Source organism: Megascapheus bottae, chromosome 28 (assembly GCF_031878675.1).
Source record: "Megascapheus bottae isolate mThoBot1 chromosome 28, mThoBot2.hap1, whole genome shotgun sequence".
Lineage (NCBI taxonomy): Eukaryota > Metazoa > Chordata > Mammalia > Rodentia > Geomyidae > Megascapheus > Megascapheus bottae.
Window position 1 is genome coordinate 10387136 of NC_143536.1, and position 20230 is coordinate 10407365.

At 57.6% G+C, this 20230-nt stretch overlaps 1 protein-coding gene across 1 annotated transcript in view; it reads left to right on the forward strand.

The window, feature by feature from the left end:
- Positions 1-18818, forward strand: part of Sez6l (seizure related 6 homolog like) — an 89697-nt gene extending 70879 nt beyond the window's left edge. The window contains exons 6-17 of the mRNA XM_090320355.1: positions 2400-2562; positions 3384-3550; positions 3730-3924; positions 4193-4331; positions 6954-7150; positions 7988-8182; positions 9416-9607; positions 11925-12119; positions 13472-13504; positions 14341-14452; positions 15686-15788; positions 17285-18818. Coding sequence (XP_090176481.1) covers positions 2400-2562; positions 3384-3550; positions 3730-3924; positions 4193-4331; positions 6954-7150; positions 7988-8182; positions 9416-9607; positions 11925-12119; positions 13472-13504; positions 14341-14452; positions 15686-15788; positions 17285-17314 — 1721 coding nt within the window. The 3' untranslated portion in view covers positions 17315-18818. The remainder of the gene's footprint in view (positions 1-2399; positions 2563-3383; positions 3551-3729; positions 3925-4192; positions 4332-6953; positions 7151-7987; positions 8183-9415; positions 9608-11924; positions 12120-13471; positions 13505-14340; positions 14453-15685; positions 15789-17284) is intronic.
- The last annotated feature ends 1412 nt before the right edge of the window (positions 18819-20230 follow it).

The window sequence follows — 20230 nt, forward strand, 5'->3', positions numbered from 1 at the left end:
GCAGACAGCAGACAGCAAGATTGGATTGCACCAGGGCCTTGGGGATTTGTCTTTCTGTCTTTTCTAAACAAAGGGAAGAAGCCTAAGCGGAGGGGCAGTTGGTTCGTGTTCCTCCCCGGCTCATTATTTTTCTTCTGCCTGTGAATCAGAAAGGGATGAAACCTCCATGGCGCTAAAAGAGACAGGGTCTGGGCCAGTGAGCTGGAGGCAAACAGCTGACCAGGCCGCAGAAGGAACCAGGGAGCTCTGCTCGGAGAGGACAGATGGCACTGCCCCCCCCCACCCAGGAGGGCCACCTCCCAGGACAGCTACCTCCCGCTCCACCACCAAGCTCCCCTACCCTCACGCCCCCTCCCCAGGCACGGACAGCCACCATTCTCTAGGGTAGGCTCAAGACAGCCTCCATGGCCGGCCTACATTCACATGTGAAGGGGCCATTGGTGTTGGAGCCCCAGGCTGGCTGACCAGTGAGGAGACTCTCCCCGGCAGGGAGTGACCAGTGGCCTTGGGGAGTCCCTGGGGTCCCTGTCATGGTCCAGGAGGATCTGCATTGCTTTCTGGCACAGGCAGAGCCATGGCTGTTTCCTAGGCAAACGCAATTCCATCACAAAGTCACTCGGTGAGCTCCAGACATGGAGCAGGTGCCAAGGGACAAAAGGGGGAAAACATAGGCCAGGAGTGTGGCCTAGTGGTTAAAGTGCTTGCCTGGCATGCACAGAGACCCAGGTTCGATTCCTCAGTACCACAAACATAGAAAAGCTGGAAGTGGTGCTGTGGCTCAAGTGGTAGAGCTCTAGCCTTGAAAAGGTCCAAGGACAGTGCTCAGGCCCTGAGTTCAAGCCCCAGGACTGGCAAAAATAACCATAATAAATAAACGGGTGGTGGAAACGTTTTCTCATTCAATGAGCAGTTACGAAGGGTCTGGCCTTGCACACACCTTGTGAGTTAGTGGACTGTCACGTCTGTGGCGGCGGTGGTGATAATCTCAGCTCTCGGAAAGTTTACATTTCCTCGAGGGAGACACTCAGAATGGAGCAGTCAACAAATGCATTCTCCTTGTAGTTGATGACATGATTCAGGAGATGACATGAGCCAGGAGAAAGAGACGGACACCCAGTGAACATTTTCTAGCACCTCAGTCCCCCGTCGCCTGTCTTCCGATGGCTGCCTCGTTCCCATTCCTCCCACAAGGCCCAGATCACGTTTTCATTAGATTTTTCTTTTGTGACACAAGTCACACAAGCTAAACAAAGTTCAAGAGCTACCATGTGTAGATGAGGGGAACAAAGCACGTGTACAGCCCCAGCCTCCCCCGTCTTTGGCAGGCCTTGTCGCTGTGTTCCTCTGGCCTCGGGGAAGGCGAGATTTTCCTCCTGAACAGGGGTGCTCTCTGAGTATTCTTGTCTTCAGGAGCTTGCTGGGCCGGGTTGCCCCTGTCTCCCCCAATTCCGGCAAGCAATCCTGAGAAACTTGGAAGCCGTGACTCCCTCCTCCACAGCACTGTGTGGGCAGCTCTAGAGCTTTCCGTGGAACTCGTCACAGCCCTGAGCTGGCGCTGGAACCTGATTTTTGGCAAAGGTTTTACCCGCTTGCCTCTGCAAAAGGCTGTCACCACTCGCATTCTGACTGCAGCCCCCCGGGAGCAAGGCCGTGGCCAGGGTTTGTGGATGTGGCGGTGGTTTCACCGTGGCCGGTGTGTGTAAAGCACAAACCCTCCCTGCCTTTCTTTACGATTCTTTTTTTTTTTTTTTTTTTTGCCAGTCCTGGGCTTGGGCTCAGGGCCTGAGCACTGTCCTTGGACTTTCTCAAGGCTAGAGCTCTACCACTTGAGCCTCAGCACCACTTCTGGCTTTTTTCTATATATGTGGTACCGAGGAATCGAACCCGGGTCTTCATGCATGTTAGGCAAGCACTTTAACCACTAGGCCAAACTCCCGGCCCTCTTTACGATTCTTCCTTGATGAACTTCATCGTAACTTTTTCTCCCCTTCTTCTCCTTACTTGCTTTTCACCACTGGACTCACTCTCAGCCCTGCTGGTGTTTTTCATAGTCTTGGTGAGGGGCTTGGGCTTTTCCCTGGCGAGGCTCTGGCCCCTGCTCCTCTCACCTCTGCTTCCTGAGTCACTGGGATTGCAGGCAAGCATGACCACACCTGGCTCTGGATGGCCATTCAGTGACCAAAAGCCAAGGCCAGCTGGGCTCTCCACCATGCACAGAGCTGCTGACCCAGCTTGCAGCGGGATGTCCTGTGACCCCCCTGCCCCGGCAAAGTGCTCCCCCTCTCATCCCAGGTGCTAGGGCTCCCCTGGCTGAGGCGCAAGGGTAGAGTCGGGGTGGGGGAAGTGCTCTCCCTCTCCCCCCTCTCTCCTCATCACCCATCTGCTCTCTCCTCCCCCAGCTCCCTGTGGAGGAGCCGTGCGCAATGCCACCATCGGCCGCGTCCTCTCGCCCAGCTCCCCCGGGCACAACGGCAGCCAGCTGTGCGTGTGGACCATTGAGGCACCCGAGGGCCAGAAGCTGCATCTGCACTTTGAGAGGCTGGCGCTGCACGGGAGAGACAGGTGATGCCCTCCTGGCCCCGAGAAGGTGGCCAGGGATGGTGGAGGGTGGACGTGGCTGCAACCTGGGCTCCCCAAAATGAAAGAGCTAGAGATGGAGACTTGGGGGTGGTGGGCAGAGGGGCCAAGGGAACAGGCCACACTGGCCACAGGAGTGGGGGTGGCACCCCTCCCTGGGGCTCCACCACGTTCTTTCTCTCCGAACTCCCCCTGCACTTGGACAAGGAAGGCAATTCATATAGCACTGACTCTGAGCCCGACCATGAGTTAGACTCCAGGAAGAACAGATGGGAAGGAGAGCCCCATGCTCAGGTTGCTAATGGAAAGGCCGGGCAGCTGGGCTGTGTCTCCAGAGCCTCCACTCTAAGTCTGCCATTATTCCGGGTCCCTCCATGGGGTCAGCCCTCCCCTGGAAGGCGAGGCCCTGCAGAGCGGCCCCAGCACTGCTCCTCAGCCACCCAGAGCAACCCAGGGCAGAGCCGGGCCGGGCAGCACACACCCTTCACCCCGGCCCCTCGGGAGGCTGAGCTCTGAGGATCGCACTTTGAAGCCAGGCTGGGCAGAAAAATCCATGAGACTCCCATCCCCAGTGAACCACCAAAAAGCTGCAAGTGAGGCGTGGCTGGGGTGGTCGAGTGCCAGCCTAGAGCCAAAGAGCTCAGGGGCAGCACCCCGGCCCTGGGCTTAAATCCCTGGTACTGGCCACACACACACACACACACACACACACACACACACACACACACTCACACACACACACACACCCCATAACATGAGCTGGGGCAGAGTGGGGACCTGACACCCCTCCCCTGACCTCCCCGCAGGATGGCCGTGTACAGCGGGCTGACCAACTCGTCCACGCTCCTGTACGACTCCCTGCACACGGACAGCGTGCCCTTCGAGGGCCTGCTGAGCGAGCACAGCGCCATCCGCATCGAGTTCTCGTCCCCCCAGGGCCCGGGCGCCTCCACCTTCAACATCCGCTTTGAGGGTGAGCGGCCGGGGGCCTCTGCCTTGGTGGGGGGCAGCGCTGTGGGGGAGGCTGTGGGCTGTTGGGGACCAGGGACTCCTTGTGGCCAGATTTGTCAGGTTGGGGGGGGGCATGAGCAGAAGGGGGGTTCTCTCCTTCCAAGACTGAGCTGCCCTGTCCCCCCACCCCGCCCACCCCAGCCTTTGAGAAGGGCCACTGCTACGAGCCGTACCTTCAGAACGGGAACTTCACCACCTCCGACCCCACTTACAACGTGGGCGCCGTGGTGGAGTTCACCTGCGACCCCGGCCACTCGCTGGAGCAGGGCCCGGCTGTCATCGAGTGCATCAACGTGCGGGACCCCTACTGGAACGACACGGAGCCCCTGTGCCGAGGTGAGCACGGGGGGGGGGGTGGTTCGGGCCCCATCTGTGTGCTGGCCCTGTGGACAGCAGTCGTGTGACACTCGTGTTGGTGATGGATTGATCCCAGAATTGAAGGCGCTGTCCTCGGTGCTGAAGGAACTGCAGCGCCTGCGCCCAGCCGCCACCAGGCCTTTGCTGCCCGGAGGGAAGGCAGGCAGAGCCTGGCTGCTCAGACAGCTGCGGGTGGACGCCCTGCCTCCCTCCCTCAGCCTGCTCTCTGTCTCCGTCCGTCCCGCAGCCACGTGTGGTGGGGAGCTCACGGCGGTGGCTGGGGTCGTGCTGTCACCCAACTGGCCGGAGCCCTACGTGGAGGGTGAAGACTGCGTGTGGAGGATCCACGTCGGGGAGGAGAAGCGTATCTTCCTCGATGTGCAGTTGTGAGTGTGCAGCCTGCCACCTACTATGTGCCAAACCCCTCTGGGAACTAACCATCCACTCTACACCAGACCCCATTAACTCAACAAACGCCTACTATGTGTCAAGCCCCCTTATTACCTAAGCACCTACTATGTGCCAGCCTTCCATTAACTAACCACCTAATTTGTGCCAGACCGCCTATTGACTAAGCACCTACTATGTGCCAGTGAGACCAGCAGCAGCATCCACAGAAAATGGCCCTGAATGCAGGAAATCCATACTATAGGAAGCTGGTTCCGTGCCCAATATGCAGAGCAAGGGAAAGCTTCTGGCATCCAGGCTCCACACCAGAGGTTAGATACACAGAGAGGAAGTCAGGAGAGGGTCTGATAAGACACCTACACTCAGCCAGGCACAGTGGCTCACGCCTGTGATCCTAGCTACTCAGGAAACTGAGATCTGAGGATCAAGGTTCAAAGCCAGCCTGGGCACAAAAGGACCTGAGACTCTTATCTCCAATGAACCTCTAGAAAATGGGAAATGGGGCTTGGCTCAAGGGTAGGGTGGTAGCCTTGAGCTGAAGAGCTCAAGGACAGTGCCCAGGCCTTAGTTCAAGCCCCAGGACCCACAACAGAGAAAGCCCAGACTCAAGGCTGGGTTTAAGTACTGCCGCTAAAAAAGAGGAACATGCAAAGGCACTGTGGCAGGTCAGGGAGGAAATGACACTGTATTACATGCTCCCTGTCTGTCTCTCCCACTGGGTGGCCCCTTCTCTCTGTCAGTCTGGCATGAATCTTTTTATTTTAATTTCGTCATCATCATTACTATTACCATTGTTATTATTATAAAACTGATACGCAGAAGGGTTACAGTGATAGAAGACTCATAAAGAGCACATTTCTTTTTGGACAGTGTTGCTCCTTCCCTCGCTCTCTCCAAGTTTTTCCCTCCTGTCCCCACCACGAGTTCTGTATAGTCCATTATCCCCCGAGGTGTCTAGGGAGTGTGGTCTGACTTCTTTCCTGCCTTCAGAGTCCAGCAAGCCTGCCATGTAGTAGGTGCTCAGGAAACAACTGCTGAGTGAAAAATGTGTGTGATGAGGGGGGCATCATCACACTGCGTTCATTTCCTGTCTTCCCTGGAGGTGACCATTATTAGCTGTGCCATACAGACACACAGACAGACAGACAGATGGACAGACAGAAACAGAGAGAGAGAGAGACAGAGAGACAGAGACAGAGATAGAAACACACATCTGACCCAAATGTGAATAGTGCCTATGGGACTAAAGCCAGATATGTCGTGGGACTTCACGGATGGAGACAGCCCTGGCAGAGGTGGGGGGAGCATGTTTCAGCACCGAAACCACCTGTGCTAAGGCCCAGAGGCCAGAGGATCAGCCTTTCTTCCCTGTCTGTGACACTGAATATTCACTGAGCCTTGTCCAGCCTGAGGAAAAAGGTTAGCGAGACCCCCATCTCCACCGATAACCTGTAATCCCGGCTACACAGGAGGCCGTACCTAGAGGAAGTACAGTCAGAGCCCGGCCTTGTCTGAGGGGCTGGAGGGTGGTGGCTCACACCTGTAATGTAACCGACTCAGGAGGCTGAGATCTGGAGAATGGACCTTCAGAAGTCTGCCAGGCTTCATCTCTAACTGACCACCAAAAATCTGGAGGTGGAGGTGTGGTTCAGATGGTAAAGCGCCGGCTAAGCAAGCCCAAGACCAGCAACGCCGGTTCCTGCCACCAAAGATAAGGCAGAGTTCATCATCAGACCTTATAGGTCAGGAAACGGCAGCCCCGAGAGGTTGGGCCACTTCCTCTCCTTTGGTTAACTCGGCTCCTGACATGCAAACCGGGCCTGCACCCGCAGGTCTCCCTCACCCGGGCTGTGTGCTGGGTGTGCAGGGCCTGCACCGCCCTCCGCTGGCCGAGCCCGGGCCTGCACCGCCCTCCGCTGGCCACAGGAAGAATTGCTCCGTGGTATGAGGAGACTATACCAGTCACTTTGTGTCACCTGTTGGAAGAGATAAACACGTGCACTGATGGGAACCCCATAAAACCCAAGCCTTTGGACAGCAGAACCCCTCTCCAGGCCCTCCTGTCGCTTCCCCGAGTCTCTAAGCCTTGTGAGAAATCGCTGGTCTAGCTGAGCCAATCCACCAGAGCAGCCCGGGAAGACATGACACGACACAACTCCACCACTCGGCATGGGGAGACATGGCGAGGGTCACGAGGGGCGGGGCTGGAAATCACGGGTTTAACCTGCGGTCCTGAGAACGCGTGGGGTGGCAGCCCTCGGGAGACCTGTGGGCCCACCCGGCAGGTGCCATCCGTGACTCTGTTCCTACTTCTCCAGGCCTGCCACAGGATTATGTCAGGCTGTGGCGAGGACCAGGGAGGTGGAGGCCCATCTGGTTCTTGTGTGGGTTTGGGCCTCTCCTGGGAGATGGAGATGACTGAGGGCCTTTAAATGCTTCCTCCATTGTCAGTCAGCAGTGCCATTACACTGGGTCTCCTGTGCTAAGGCCCTGGGGCAGGGAGGGAGGGATGGAGGGCGGGGGTGTTGGATGTAGGGGTAGTGGTTTGCTCTGCGCCCTGCTAGCTCCGGTGACCTCTCCCCCGTCTCCCCTTCCCCCAGCCTGAACCTGAGCCACAGTGACATCCTCACCGTGTATGATGGCGACAGCGTCACCCCGCACATCCTGGGTCAGTACCTGGGCAGCAGTGGCCCACAGAGGCTCTACTCCTCCACGCCCGATCTCACCATCCAGTTCCATGCCGACCCCGCGGGCCTCGTGTTCGGAAAGGGCCAGGGCTTCATCATAAACTACGTGGGTAGGTGTCACTGGAGGCCCGGCGCCCCCATTTCCTGTAGAAGCCACTGGAAGATTCAGGAGGGAACGTGAGAGCCTCCAAACGCATGGTCTTGGTCCAGGCCTGCCAGGGCCGGGCCCTTGAGTTTGGGTTCAGGTGCTGGGACGCGTGGCTGCAGGGTTGAGGGTGTGTCGAGGATCTGATCTGGGCCCCTGGCATGTCGTCTATAAAAGAGCGGGACTGCAGGGCCCTGCTCCACCAGGCGGGTGTGGGGACTGAGTGGACAATGCTGCATAATGTGTGCGCGCTGGTCCTGGGGTCCTAGGGCCTGAACTCAGGGCCTGGACGCCGTCCCTGAGCCTCTCTCTGCTCAAGGCTAGCGCCACAGAGCCGCTTCCACTTGCTTGTTTTGTGTTGGCACTTCTGGTGGCTCACTGGAGATAAGAGGCTCCCCTCCTCTGGGGCCCCAGCTGGCTTCAAGCCACAGGCCCCAGGGCACAGCCTCCTGGGTAGCTAGGATGACAGGCGCCTCCTGACTAAGAGATGTGGGTCTGGTGGTCAGCTGGATGGCTGTCCTACCCCGCTCCTCACCGCAGTGGGAGCCTGGACCAGCGCCTGCAGCTGTGTCCTCAATCCAGAGCATCAGGGATTTGGGGGTCTTTTTTTTCCAAAGTCCTAAAAACAGAGGCCTGTGTCTCCTGCTCCACATAAACCACGGGGCGGTGGCAGGGAAGCCAGGCCAGGCTGGACCCAGAGGCCGGCCACCCGGGCCCCTACCCCGGCTCCCAGCTCCTGCATCCCTGCCCCGGCCAGCGCCTCGCCAGGTCACGGTCTCAGGCGCCGCTCCCCCCCCCCCAGAGGTGTCCCGGAACGACTCGTGCTCCGACCTGCCCGAGATCCAGAACGGCTGGAAGACCACATCCCACACCGAGCTGGTGCGAGGCGCCCGTGTCACCTACCAGTGCGACCCGGGCTATGACATCGTGGGCAGCGACACCCTGGCCTGCCAGTGGGACCTCAGCTGGAGTGGGGACCCCCCATTCTGCGAGAAGAGTGAGCGCGCTGGGACCAAGGTCGGCCCGGGGGGGGGGGGCCTCTCAGGGTCCAGGCCTTCAGGAGCAGCCAAGAACAAGAGAAATGGGGGAGAGGACAGAGTGAGGACTGGAAGGGAGAGCCAGGGGCCTGCGTGGAAACCGCCTTCATTTTGTGTGGCCCGCAGGTACTGGAAACCCTGCCAAGGGTGACCACAAGGCCCTGGGTTCAAGCCCCAGGACCAGCACAAACATAAAAGCAAACAAAGCCATAGAAGTCCATCCACAGTTACACACAGTGAGATGTGAAGAAACCCATGAGTCCAAACTGGCCAGGCCAGCTTTTCTTTTTCTTTTGGTGCTGAGAATCGAACCCAGGATGACCTTGCTCTTTCTGGGCAAGCACTTTGCCACTAAGCTACATCCCTCCCAGCCCAAATGCCAGGTTTCAAACTCAGGGCCTCCCTCTCCCCTACTCCCCTCCCCTCCCCTGCAATCCAGCTGATTTGCCTGGCACTCTGCCAACTGAGCTTCACCTCCCATTCCAGCTTTTCATTGGTTAGTGGGCGGGCTTCAAACGTTGATCCTCAGACCTCGGCCTCCTGAGCTGCTTGGGCTACAGGCCTGAGCCACAGGAATCTTCCTTATGGGTTTGTTTTCCTTCTTTTAGGGAGATGGCTATCTCTAGGAATCACAGTGTTGTTTACTTAATTGCTTTTTGACTGGCTTGTTTCTGGCCCCTCTCTGTGGGTGTCCTCCCAGAAGCAGTAACTGAGGCCTTCAGGCCTGAGCCTGCGTGGGACCTGTCTGCCCCTCACCCCACACTATGGGTGGCAGTTGGGAGGATTCTCCCCTAGCCAAGCTCTCCACAGTTTCCTTCTCATTCCAAACACGGGGACGATTCACCCACTTTGGTCCTTGATGTGAAGTCTTTGGGAAAATCCCTTTAAAAGAATAATAAAATGGGGCCTGGAGTTTGGCCTAGTGGTAGAGTGCTTGCCAGCACGGACAAAGATCCGAGTTTGATTCCTCGGTGCCACATACATAGAGAAAGCCTGAAGTGGTGCTGTGACTCAAGTGGTAGAGCTCTAGCCTTGAGAAAGTCCAAGGACAGTGCTCAGGCCCTGAGCTCAAGCCCAGGACTGGCAAAACAATAACAATATTATTAATCATAAAATCAACTAGATCTGGGTCCCTTTCCTCCTGCTCCCGGGCGACGCCCTGACGCCCCGCGGCCTGGTTCTGTCTCCCCCAGTCATGTACTGCACGGACCCAGGGGACGTAGAACACTCCACCCGCCTGATCTCCGACCCGGTGCTGCTGGTGGGAGCCACCATCCAGTACGCCTGCAATCCGGGCTTCGTGCTGGAGGGCAGCTCCCTGCTCACCTGCTACAGCCGCGAAACCGGGACCCCCATCTGGACGTCTCGGCTGCCCCGCTGTGTCTGTGAGTCCCTATTCACGGGGTCTGGCTTTGAGGCAGATCTTACCACCCTCCGCCAATGGCTGACCAGGGCTGAGGCTCTCGTACTACAGGATTGAAGGTAAAGGCAATCAGCCTGGTATGACGTCCTCTACTGGATTTCCCAGAAGCTCTGGGAGCCTGGGGTTACTGCCCCAGTAAGAAGAAAGTGATGGGCCAGGAGTTTGGCCTAGTGGTAGAGTGCTTGCCTGGCACGCACGAAGACCCAGGCTCAATTCCTCGGTACCACATACATAGGAAAAGCCAGAAGCGGTGCTGTGGCTCAAGTGACAGAACTTCTAGCTTTGAGAAAGCACAGGACAGTGCTCAGGCACTGAGTTCAAGGCCCAGGACTGGCACAGAGAGAGAGAGCGAGAGAAAGAAAGAGAGGAGAAAGAAAGAAAGGAAAAAGAAGAAGAAGAAGAAGAAGAAGAAGAAGAAGAAGAAGAAGAAGAAGAAGAAGAAGAAGAAGAAAAAGAAGAAGAAAGAGGAGGCTAGTGGCTAGAGAATTCTAGGCCAGCCTGCATGACACAAGGAGACTCTGTCTAAAAGAGAGAAGGAAAGAAAGAAAGAGAGAGAGAGAGAGACAGAGAGAGAGAGAGAGAGAGAGAGAGAGAGGGAGGGAGGGAGGGAGGGAGGGAGGGAGGAAGAAAGGAAGGAAGGAAGGAAGGAAGGAAGGAAGGAAGGAAGGAAGGAAGGAAGGAAGGAAGAAAGATTACAATTAGAGCTGTTAAGATTAAAGCTGCCCAGAGTGGAGGGCAGCTCTGGACCCAGAGCTTTGTATGGGGTCCAGGGGTCTTGACGGGCAGTCAGCACTCACATGGTGGCCTAAAGAACCTGTGGGGCCACAGAGAGGGACAGAGCCTTATGGGAAAGGAAAGCAGTGCAGTGGCTGGCACACGAGGCCCCCACTAGTAAAGGGCTTGAAGTCGGAGGATCTCAGTCCCGGGAGTTCAAGATCAGCTCAGGCAACATAGCAAGACCCCATCTGGAAAGAGGGAGAGAGAGGAATCTGAACAGGAATCCCTGGTCCTGGAACAAACCACGAGCTGACAGCAGAGATAGGCGGGCACAGGCTCAGCAGGTAGAAGTCCGCAGGGACCAGGCCTAGCCAGCCTCCACTAGAACCAGGAGGAACCAAAACTCCCCTCTGTCATGGGATCACCGTGTGGGTGAACCTCCCCCCCAAAGGCACAATGGGGTCTGCAGTCCCACACCTATTCGCAGGGAGACCTGCCTTCTGGCCAGGATATTCCACCAGAGACCAAACCCAACTGCAGCCATTCTGTCCCCTCTGAGGCCACGCCCCCTGCAATCCCCTGAGGCCACGCCACCCACCTTTTAGCTTTAGTGATTTTTCAGATAGGGTCTTATTCTTTTTCTGTTCTACCTATGACTCTCATGGAGCTGGGATTACAAGTGTGCATCACAGGCCCAGCCCCCTCTTTAACTCTCCTCCATTTCTGTATACTGCAACACCACAATTTCACAGACCAGCGTCTCTCCACAGAGGGACTTTTATTTCGGTTTTAAAGAACAAAAAGGAAGTTTGAAATCATGAAGCCGGCTGGCTCCAGTGTCAAACAATGACAATCACAGCTATTCAAGAGGCCTAGATCCAGAGACCAAGAGACTTTATCTCCAAAATAAGCAATGTCATCCTTTCCACCCATGTCTTTTTACCTGTCTGCTTACTTTCCATCACCAGGCCTCCTGGGCCAGCACTGGCAGAGACTGGACAGTTGGCCTAGGAGTGAGCTGTGTCTAGGTTATGTGACCGAGACCAACAAGGTCCCCAGAAGGGAGAATGGTCCTTGCTTGGTTGCAGGAAGGAAAGGCTGATGGCAGCTGGCAGCAAGGAAGGCTTCCTAGAAGAGGAAGAAGGAGATGATGGGGAGGAAGAGGAGGAGGAGGAGGAGGAGGAGGAGGAGGAGGAGGAGGGAGGCCTGGGTATTGAAAGACATTACCTGGCTGCAATCTGAGAAGTGAGATTTCCCTTTCTTCATTTCACATGGAGCACCTGGAACGCGCAATCCTCTGGATTCCTATGAATTCCTGCTAGTATTCCCAAACGGTGATCCCAGAAGTTCCCACCCTTGCCAGCCAATAGACGGGGGAACCTAGGTTTGCAAAGATGCCCAGGCCCCTTCACTCCACCTCAGCTGTGTGTGTTGCGGTGACCTGGGCTGGTGGATGTCAGTGGGGCTGGAGGACGGCGTGCAGTTGGTGAGGGGATGGGGGAAGGCTGGGTCCCATGGTCCCTGGTTGTTCACCAGAGCTCCTGTGGCTTGTGTTGTTCTAGCGGAGGAGTCACTAGCATGCGACAACCCTGGGCTGCCTGAGAACGGGTACCAGATCCTGTACAAGCGGCTCTACCTGCCCGGCGAGTTTCTCACCTTCATGTGCTATGAGGGCTTCGAACTCATGGGCGAGGTGACCATTCGCTGCGTCCTGGGGCAGCCGTCTCACTGGAACGGGCCCCTGCCCGTCTGCAAAGGTAAAGAGCCCACAGGAGTGATGGGTGGGACAGAGACTGCCACCCCAACCTGCTCGCTCCCCATGCTGCATGAGACTGGAGGCCTTGCTCTGTGGCCAGCTAGTGTCCAGAGCTTCGAGTTCACAGTTTTCACAGGCCTGGAGCTGGGAAGCTGAGGGGCCACGCTGGGTTGACCTCTCAGGTCTCTCTTCCCCCCTGGTATAAAGCCACTAATGGCATGCTGAGGGCCTCCTCCAGCCTCTCACCCAAACACCCCCAAAGACTCAACCTCCAGATGCCTGCCACCACATATGAATGTGGGCTGGGACTAATTGGATCAAGGCCCCGATTCCTCACACCCAGGTGGGGAAGCCTCTAAAGGCCCAGCGTTTCCGGTCCAGCTCTCTCGAGCACTTTGAGGCCCAGACAGGAGGAACCCACAGCCATGCTCTTCAATTGTCCAGATCAGGAAAAACAATCTAACAGTCGGCGCACACTCCAAACCGTCAATCTGGAGTGAAAATGAAGTGAAGCCAGCCACAATGGTTCACACTGGTAACCCCAGCTATTTGGGAGCCTCCGATCAAGGGGCTTGCAGTTCAAGGTCAGCCCAGGGCAAAAAGTTTTCTTGACACCCCCCTCCCCATCATCTCAATAAGTAAGCCAAGTGTGGTGACACATTCATGTCATCCCAGGTACAGCAGGAAGCGTAAATAGGTCTCTGGCCCCAGCCAACTCAGGCAAAAAAAGCTTCAGTATCTATCCCCAAAATGACCAGAGCAAAAACAGGCTAGGTGCAGGCTTGGCTCAGCAGTAGAAGCAGGACTCTGGTAAGACCAGGCTCAGGATGGTGGGTGTGGTTTGTACGTGGGGGTGTGGCTTTTTTCGTGGGCGTGGTTTTAAAGGGGCGTGGCTTTGCATTGCCATGCGGCTTTGTTGGTGGACAGGGCTTTGTGGTGGGGCGTGGCTCTGCTGGTGGGCGTGGCTCTGCTGGTGGGCGTGGTTCCGCGCGAGGGGCGTGGTTTGTGTGGGGCGTGGCTCCGTGGTGGAGCACTTGCCTAGCAAACCTGAGGCCCTGACTTCAAGCCCCAAGACCTCAAAAACTGAAACTAGGTTTATGTAAATGTGGATTCAAAACAGGAAAACACTTTCCCTTGGGCTTGGTTCGGGGTGAGGGTCTTGTGCCTGCTCAGCGGTCAATGCTTGGACCTGCACGAAGCCATGGAAAGCCCTAAAGACAAGGTCCACAGCCCCCCAACACACACACACAGCCCCATTCTCGTAGAGCAAGGCCTTAGACGTTCTGATCAGCGTGGCTTTGTGCGAATGGTGAACCCCCTCCACGCTGACCAGTCCTTCTGCTTCCATTTCAGTGAACCAAGACAGCTTTGAACACGCTTTAGAAGGTGAGTCCCAATCCATAATGATAATAATAACTTTTAAAGCAATACATTGAACTAGAAAAACAAAACAAAACCAAATGCTTCCATGTCTTTATCCAGTGAAAAGCACAATAATTTCCCCCTTCACACTGACCAAAAATAACTGCGAAGCTCCTTCCCCTCCCCCTACTCTTCCCTTTCCCCTCCTCCCTCTCCTCCCCCTCCCTCCCAGCATGAGCGCCCCTGTGCCCGCCCCTCCTCCCCAGGCTCGCACCCCGCGGGCCGTTCTCTCCAGTGGGATGCTGTGTGTTAGCTGTGGAGCGGGACCGGCTCTGGGCGGGGAAGCGGGCGCGCGCGGGACGGGCGCTGGGCCCCGGGAGCCGCGTGGGCCTCCTGGGGAGGGCAGGCCGGCCCCGCGTCGCGGGTGGGCGAGTGGCGCGGCCTTGCTGGGGTTTCCCCAGCAGAGCGCCCTAGATCCGGGGTGCGCCCGGAAGAGGGGCCGGCGCCGGGCTCTGCGGGGTCCAGCCAGGCGCCCGCAGGGTCAGCACCGCGGACAGCGCGCGCCGGCCGCGGAGGGCCGCGGGGGCGGGGCAGCGGGGACTCCGGGGCGGAGTGAGCGGCCTGGCGGGACCGGGGCAGCGGGGCCCTGGACGGGGCCGGCGCCCCTGGTCGGCCTTCGCCCGTCCTGGAGCTGGAGTTGGCGGATTTCAGCCGCGCCCGAAGGGCTGGGGTGACCCCGGTCTGGGTCCCGCGGACCTGAGCGGAGGCGGCCGGGCTGGCTGGGGTCGCCGGGTCTCGCGCAGAGCAGGGGTCATGGTCCTGCTCCCGCTCGGGGACTCAGGGGTCGCTGTGTTCAGTAGCAGAAGCCGCGGCCGAGTCGTCGCTGGAAGGCGGGAACATGGCCCTGGCCATCTTCATCCCAGTCCTGGTCATCTCCTTGCTGCTGGGCGGGGCCTACATTTACGTCACGCGGTAAGTCCGCCCCTGGTTACGTCGCACCGTAGGACCGCCCCCTGCATTCCATCACACGGTAGGACCGCCCCCTGCATACCGTCACACGGTAGGACCACCCTGCATTCCGTCACACCGTAGGACCGCCCCTGCATTCCGTCACACGGTAGGACCACCCTGCATTCCGTCACACGGTAGGACCGCCCCCTGCATTCTGTCACATGGTAGGACCGCCCCCTGCATACTGTCACACCGTAGGACCACCCTGCATTCCGTAGGACGTCCCTGCATGCCATCATAGGGTAGATCCGCCCCTGCATTCTGTCACACAGCAGGCCTGCCCACCATCAGCAGCTCAGGTACAGGGAAGCAGTACTCTTGGGGGTGGAGGAGACAGATGCACCTTGGCTCTGGAGAACCAGTGCCACAGGCAGCACTGAGGCCTCTGGCAGGAGTTAGGCTCCTGGGACTTGTGGACGTTAGACACCACCAGCTGGGCAGCCACATTCACTGACCCAACCCGTTATTGCTGGGCGAAGCCGGATGCCAGCCTGAGGCCCAGGCTCAGAGACCTGACGCTGTGAAGCTGTGTGTGGACCGTCTCCAGCACTGCTAGGCTAGGCCACAGCCTCCCACGTGTCCCAGGGTCTTCTGGACTCTCAAAACCATCACAGGGAATGAGAAGAGAGGGATGTGTTCCCGCGTGGGGGCCAGCATGGCCAATCTCAAAGTATCTAAGGGGGGCCTGCAGTTGAGCAGAAGGGGATCATGTCATGCAGGGACGGAAAGGAAAATGGGAAAGAAGAAAACCCTGGAATGGCGGTGGTCGCCACTGTGGCTGAGTAGAGTAAGAAGAGAAGGCCCAGTAGGAGATGGCGGCTGAACAGTCTTGGAAATGATCTGAGTGACCATACAAAAGGGTGGGAGAGACAGGCATCAGGCAGAGAAAGGTGTATACAAAGGGCCTGAGGCAGGTCAGGGTCCCCTAAACATCGCCCCAGAGCTGGAGGGAAGTGAGAGTGGGCAGACAATTGGGAAAAACTGTAGGACACTGAACACGCCATGACAGATGGGGGGGGCGGGTGATGAGCACCCGAAGAGCCAGCGCTGACCAGATTGCCAGAAAGTGTTCTCGAACACTGTCATGCAGCCTGTCATGCAATAGATGCTCAGTACCCAGTAAAGAGAGCCTCGAGTCACCTGACGGTAGAAACCAATCAAATTCCACGTGCCCTCCCCCCCTGCCCCCACCAGGTGCCGCTACTACTCCAGCCTCCGCCTGCCGCTCATGTACGCGCACCCGTACAGCCAGATCACCGTGGAGACCGAGTTCGACAACCCCATCTATGAGACCGGGGTGAGTGACACCTGTGTCCTCATAGGACACGGGGAGGGAGGGCAGGGAACCCCACCACCTAACCACGCTGGCTGCTAGGAGAAGCCGAGAGCTGGTGGTGACCTGGTCAGGGCCAGCCCAGCACCATGGTGGCCGTGGGCAGCTGAGCCCACACCCCTGCCTGCCACCCCCCACCCTCCCCCAGCACCCCTGCCCACCCCTGCGGCAGGGGCCAAGCTGCAGGCCCATACGTCTGCTCAGTTTACCCCCTTCCACTGACTATGTCCCTTTATTTGTTTTCCATCTCAGCCAGCCTCAGGCCCTCCTTAGAGCCCGGCTGGCGGCTTTGCATAGGACCCTCTGCCTAGAGTGGCCGGCACACGATGCCAGACACTGGGGCTACGCCTGCAGTCCTAGCAACTCAGCTCCAGTTCACTGCAGGGAGAGAGCTGCAAGTGGTAGAGCTCCAGCCTTGAGCAAATAAGCTGAGCAAGAGGGGAAGGCCCTGAGGGCCGGGGGTGTGGTCTAGTGGTGGAGTGCTTGCCTAGCATGCACGAAGACCTGGGTTCAATTCCTCCACACCACATGCATAGAAAAAGCCAGAAATGGTGCTGTGGCTCAAGTGGTAGAGCTCTAGCCTTGAGAAAGCCCAAGGACAGTGCTCAGGCCCTGAGTTCAAGCCCAGGACTGTGCCCAGGCCCTGAGTTTATCAAGCCTCAGGACTGGCACAGGAAAAAAAAAAAGTCAAAGGCCCTGGGTTCAAGCCCAGAACACACACACACACACACACACACACACACACACACACACACACCCCACAGCTCTGCATCACATAAAAGCAGCGAGCGTGTGGGCACACTCGTTCTCTTGCCTAGAATGGAGTCTTGGAGCCAGGTGAGGTGGCTCACACCTGTAATCCTAGCTACTCAGGAGGCTGAGATCTCCGGGCACTAAAGAACGTGAGACTCTTATCTCCAATTAACCACCAGAAAACCGGAAGTGGCACTGTGGCTCCAGGGATAGGACGGTAGCCTTGAGCTGAAGAGCTCAGGGACAGTGCCCAGGCCCAGAGTTCAAGCCCCACAACTGACCAAAAAAAAAAAGAAGAAGAAGAAGAATGGAGTGTCAGGTCTCTAAAAGGAGAAATGGAGGCCACAGAGGAGGTGGCCACCTTAGAACCAGCCATCACAGACCCCACCTCCCAGGAGGCACTGGGGTGGCCCCCTATCTGTGCTGGCCACGCAGGACTAGACTCCCACAGAACATGGGTCAAGGCTGAGTCTGCGTCTCCCCCACACTGGGCCTGGGAGACAAGCCCCACTACCCACAGGGCCACCCAGCCACTGCCCACTGGCTGCCACAGGCAGAGCTGGCAGAGCAATGTCACATGCTCTCTACCCCATAGACATGCACCCACATACCCTGATGAACCCCAGCTCGGGCCTGGCTCCATCTCACAAGTGGGCTGGGGACCCACTCGGGACGGCTGTGCAGGTGTGCCCATCTCTCCCCTGCAGGAAACCAGGGAGTACGAGGTTTCTATCTAACGAGCCGCGCCTCAGCGGGAGGGAGGGAGCCGCCGTCATCGCAGCCTCCTGGCACGGCCACACCAGACCGTGCCCTCCGACCGAAACCCAGAGTGTCTGCCGTCTTCGCTTGAGACTCTTGCTGAAGAGCCACCATTTTCTTCACTGTATTTATTCTATTTCACACTGAACCAGGACTGTCCTCCAGAGACAGTCAGGAGACGGACAACAGACTTACAGGAAACCATAAAACAGCAGCCAAGATATACCAACCACTGACCAGCACAGAAGCCACCTGGCAGGCCGGGCCAGGGAGCCCGAGCCGCTTCAGCCTCTGCACCCATCGCCAACTTCCGTGCCAACCTCTGCTCGTGCCAGGATTCTGGCAGAGGCTTCTTGGGTTGGAATGCAGCCTGGGTTTGGTTTTGCTCCAGAATAAATCGCGTGCCCTCCTGTCCTACTCTACCAACTTGTAGCGGGGCCTCACCATTGCCCAGGCACCCATGGGCTTTGGGACGCAGGGCCTGGGCACTGTCCCTTAGCTTGTTGTGCTCAAGGCTAGAACTCTACCATGTGAGCCATAGCGCCACTTGGGGCTTCTTTTGAGTAGTTTACTGGAGCTAAGAATCTCACCACAGACTTTCCTGCCCCAGCTGGCTTCGAACTGCAACCCTCAGATCGCAGCCTCCTGAGAAGCTAGAGTGACGTGTGAGCCACCAGTGCTGAGTGAAGATGGGAAATTTGAGAGTGGCAGTGGAGGAGGACCTGTGAGGGGGCTGGGTTGAAAATGAAGTTTGTCACCCTCCAAAGATGAGATCGAAGAGGAGGCAGGCAGGCCGGGCCAGGCAGGGTCGATGGATCTGCACGCGTGGGGGTGCCTGGGGCTGGGAGGGAGGGGACGGCAGGCTCTCTTTCCTTGCTGGTATTCTGGGGTGTATGACCTCTGAACCCCAGGGTCTTCCTGTTCTCTGAGGCTGGGGAGAAGGGGTTCCAGGTGGACCTGGAGGGTACAGTCTCCCACTGAACCCCACCATGCCTGAGCATCCTGCCATCTTATAGGGACCCCGCAAATGGCTCTTTGGAGACTCTTCTCTAAGCTCGAGCATACCAAGAAATGGCACCAGGAGATGGGGCCAGGAAGGCGTGTGGGGGTGCTGGGCGGGTGGCTCGCTGGCCCTCAGGGGAGTCCCCTGCGGAGGACACATGCCACAGGACCAGTGGCACCAGACACCCTCTGCACGCCCTCTGTGCTTCAGACAGCACACGACCTCACTGCCCACCGGGGTGGGGGGGGGAGGGGGGGGCAGGTGGGAGTTTTTGTTTTGACACTGACTGTGGAAACTTCTAGAAGAAGATGGCTTGCCTCAGGTCAGAGGAACTCCGGGGAATCGGACCTGAACTTGCGTGTGGCCTAGAAGATCAGAGCCAGGATGCAGGCATGAGAGAGGCGACCCTTCCTGAGCACCGGGAAAGCCCCTCCCACCTGCCCCCCCACCCCGGGACACCCCAGCTTGTGCAAAAACATCTGTCCCCCAGCCCCGCCCGCTGGCCAGCGCCTGGCCCAGCTCTTCTTGGCTTTCGGTGGATCGGAAGGGCGTTGCTTTGCGGTTGGTTTTGCCGTGTGTGGGGTGGGGGGGCAGCAGTTTCTCTTGGCCCTCCGGAAGTGTTCAGGGTGATTGAGGAGACACGTTGCTGTGTTAATTCTTTTGTGTTTTTCTTTTCTCTTTCGAGATGTCTGATCGTGGAAGTATAATGTGTCAAGGTTCAAGGAACACACTCACAGTGCCCAAAACAAAAAATGTCCGCGCTCTCTCACCTCGGAGATCGAGGTCAAAAGCCAGCAAGCATCACTATTTTTGAACCAGAACCACTGGAGGCTTTCCTAGGCCTTCCTGGGGCCTTGGCTGGCGTAGACCACAGCACGACACACGTCCCCAGAATGTGGGATACCTGACTCACTGGGCCATGCCTACAGAGGCCGTCCACTGCTCACACTCTGCCCGCCACAGCTTGGAGTACAGATGGCCTTTTGCATTCTCTCCCCCCCCTCTCTCTCCATATATATATATATATATATATATATATATATATATATTTCTTTAGCTGACCTAACAGCTCCCCAGTGGCCCCGGCTGCTAAATTCTGAGCACGGCCTCTCCCCCTGGGGCCCAGCTCCTGGGACAGTGGACAGGAGCTCAGGCTAGGCTCTGTGAACTCAACGCTGCCTGAAGGACTTAGGCTGCAGGGTTTGGATGGTGAGGTGGAGGGAGGCAGATGACTGGGAAGCTTCAGGTGGAGCCCAGATCGGATGCCAGGGGGTGGTTCAGGACCCCAAAAGTGCGATTTCTCCCAGGACATTTCATTTTTCAATCACTGAACAGAATTTAGAAGAAAAACAACCCAACTTTCTAAGCTAGAGGAAGTCATTTCCACTTTGTGTACATTGATGCTAATAAAAGACATGAAAACCAGACCCGTGGACAGACTCCTTTCCCGTCCCCTGTGACACGGGGGTCCTGTCCCTAGGGGGGCGGAGACCCCACCGTCCCTGTCGCTGTCAGAATGGGGACATCAAGGGCCACAGGGTGCAGGTGGTAGCTCAAGGCACCAGTCCACCCTCCATCAGCTCTGAGCTGACACCCTCACGGCTGTGCCTTGGGCCTGCTGTCCCCTGGGCCTGCTGTCCCCGCCCAGGAATCACCCCCCACCAAGAAGTACAGCTAGATAATCTGGAGGGGGGATAAATAAATCCCCACAATGAGAAAACCTGAAGTCAATGTGTCCAAGTCCCGTGGGCCCCTCAGTAACAAACAGGGTAAAGAAGTAGACACCCGCCCCTTGGGACTGGGTCCTTCCTGGTGTGGCTGTGCTGTGGGGGTGAGGGCCACAGCTCTGCCAGCTTCTTCACCGATGGGGTGGGGGGGGGCTCAGCTGCAG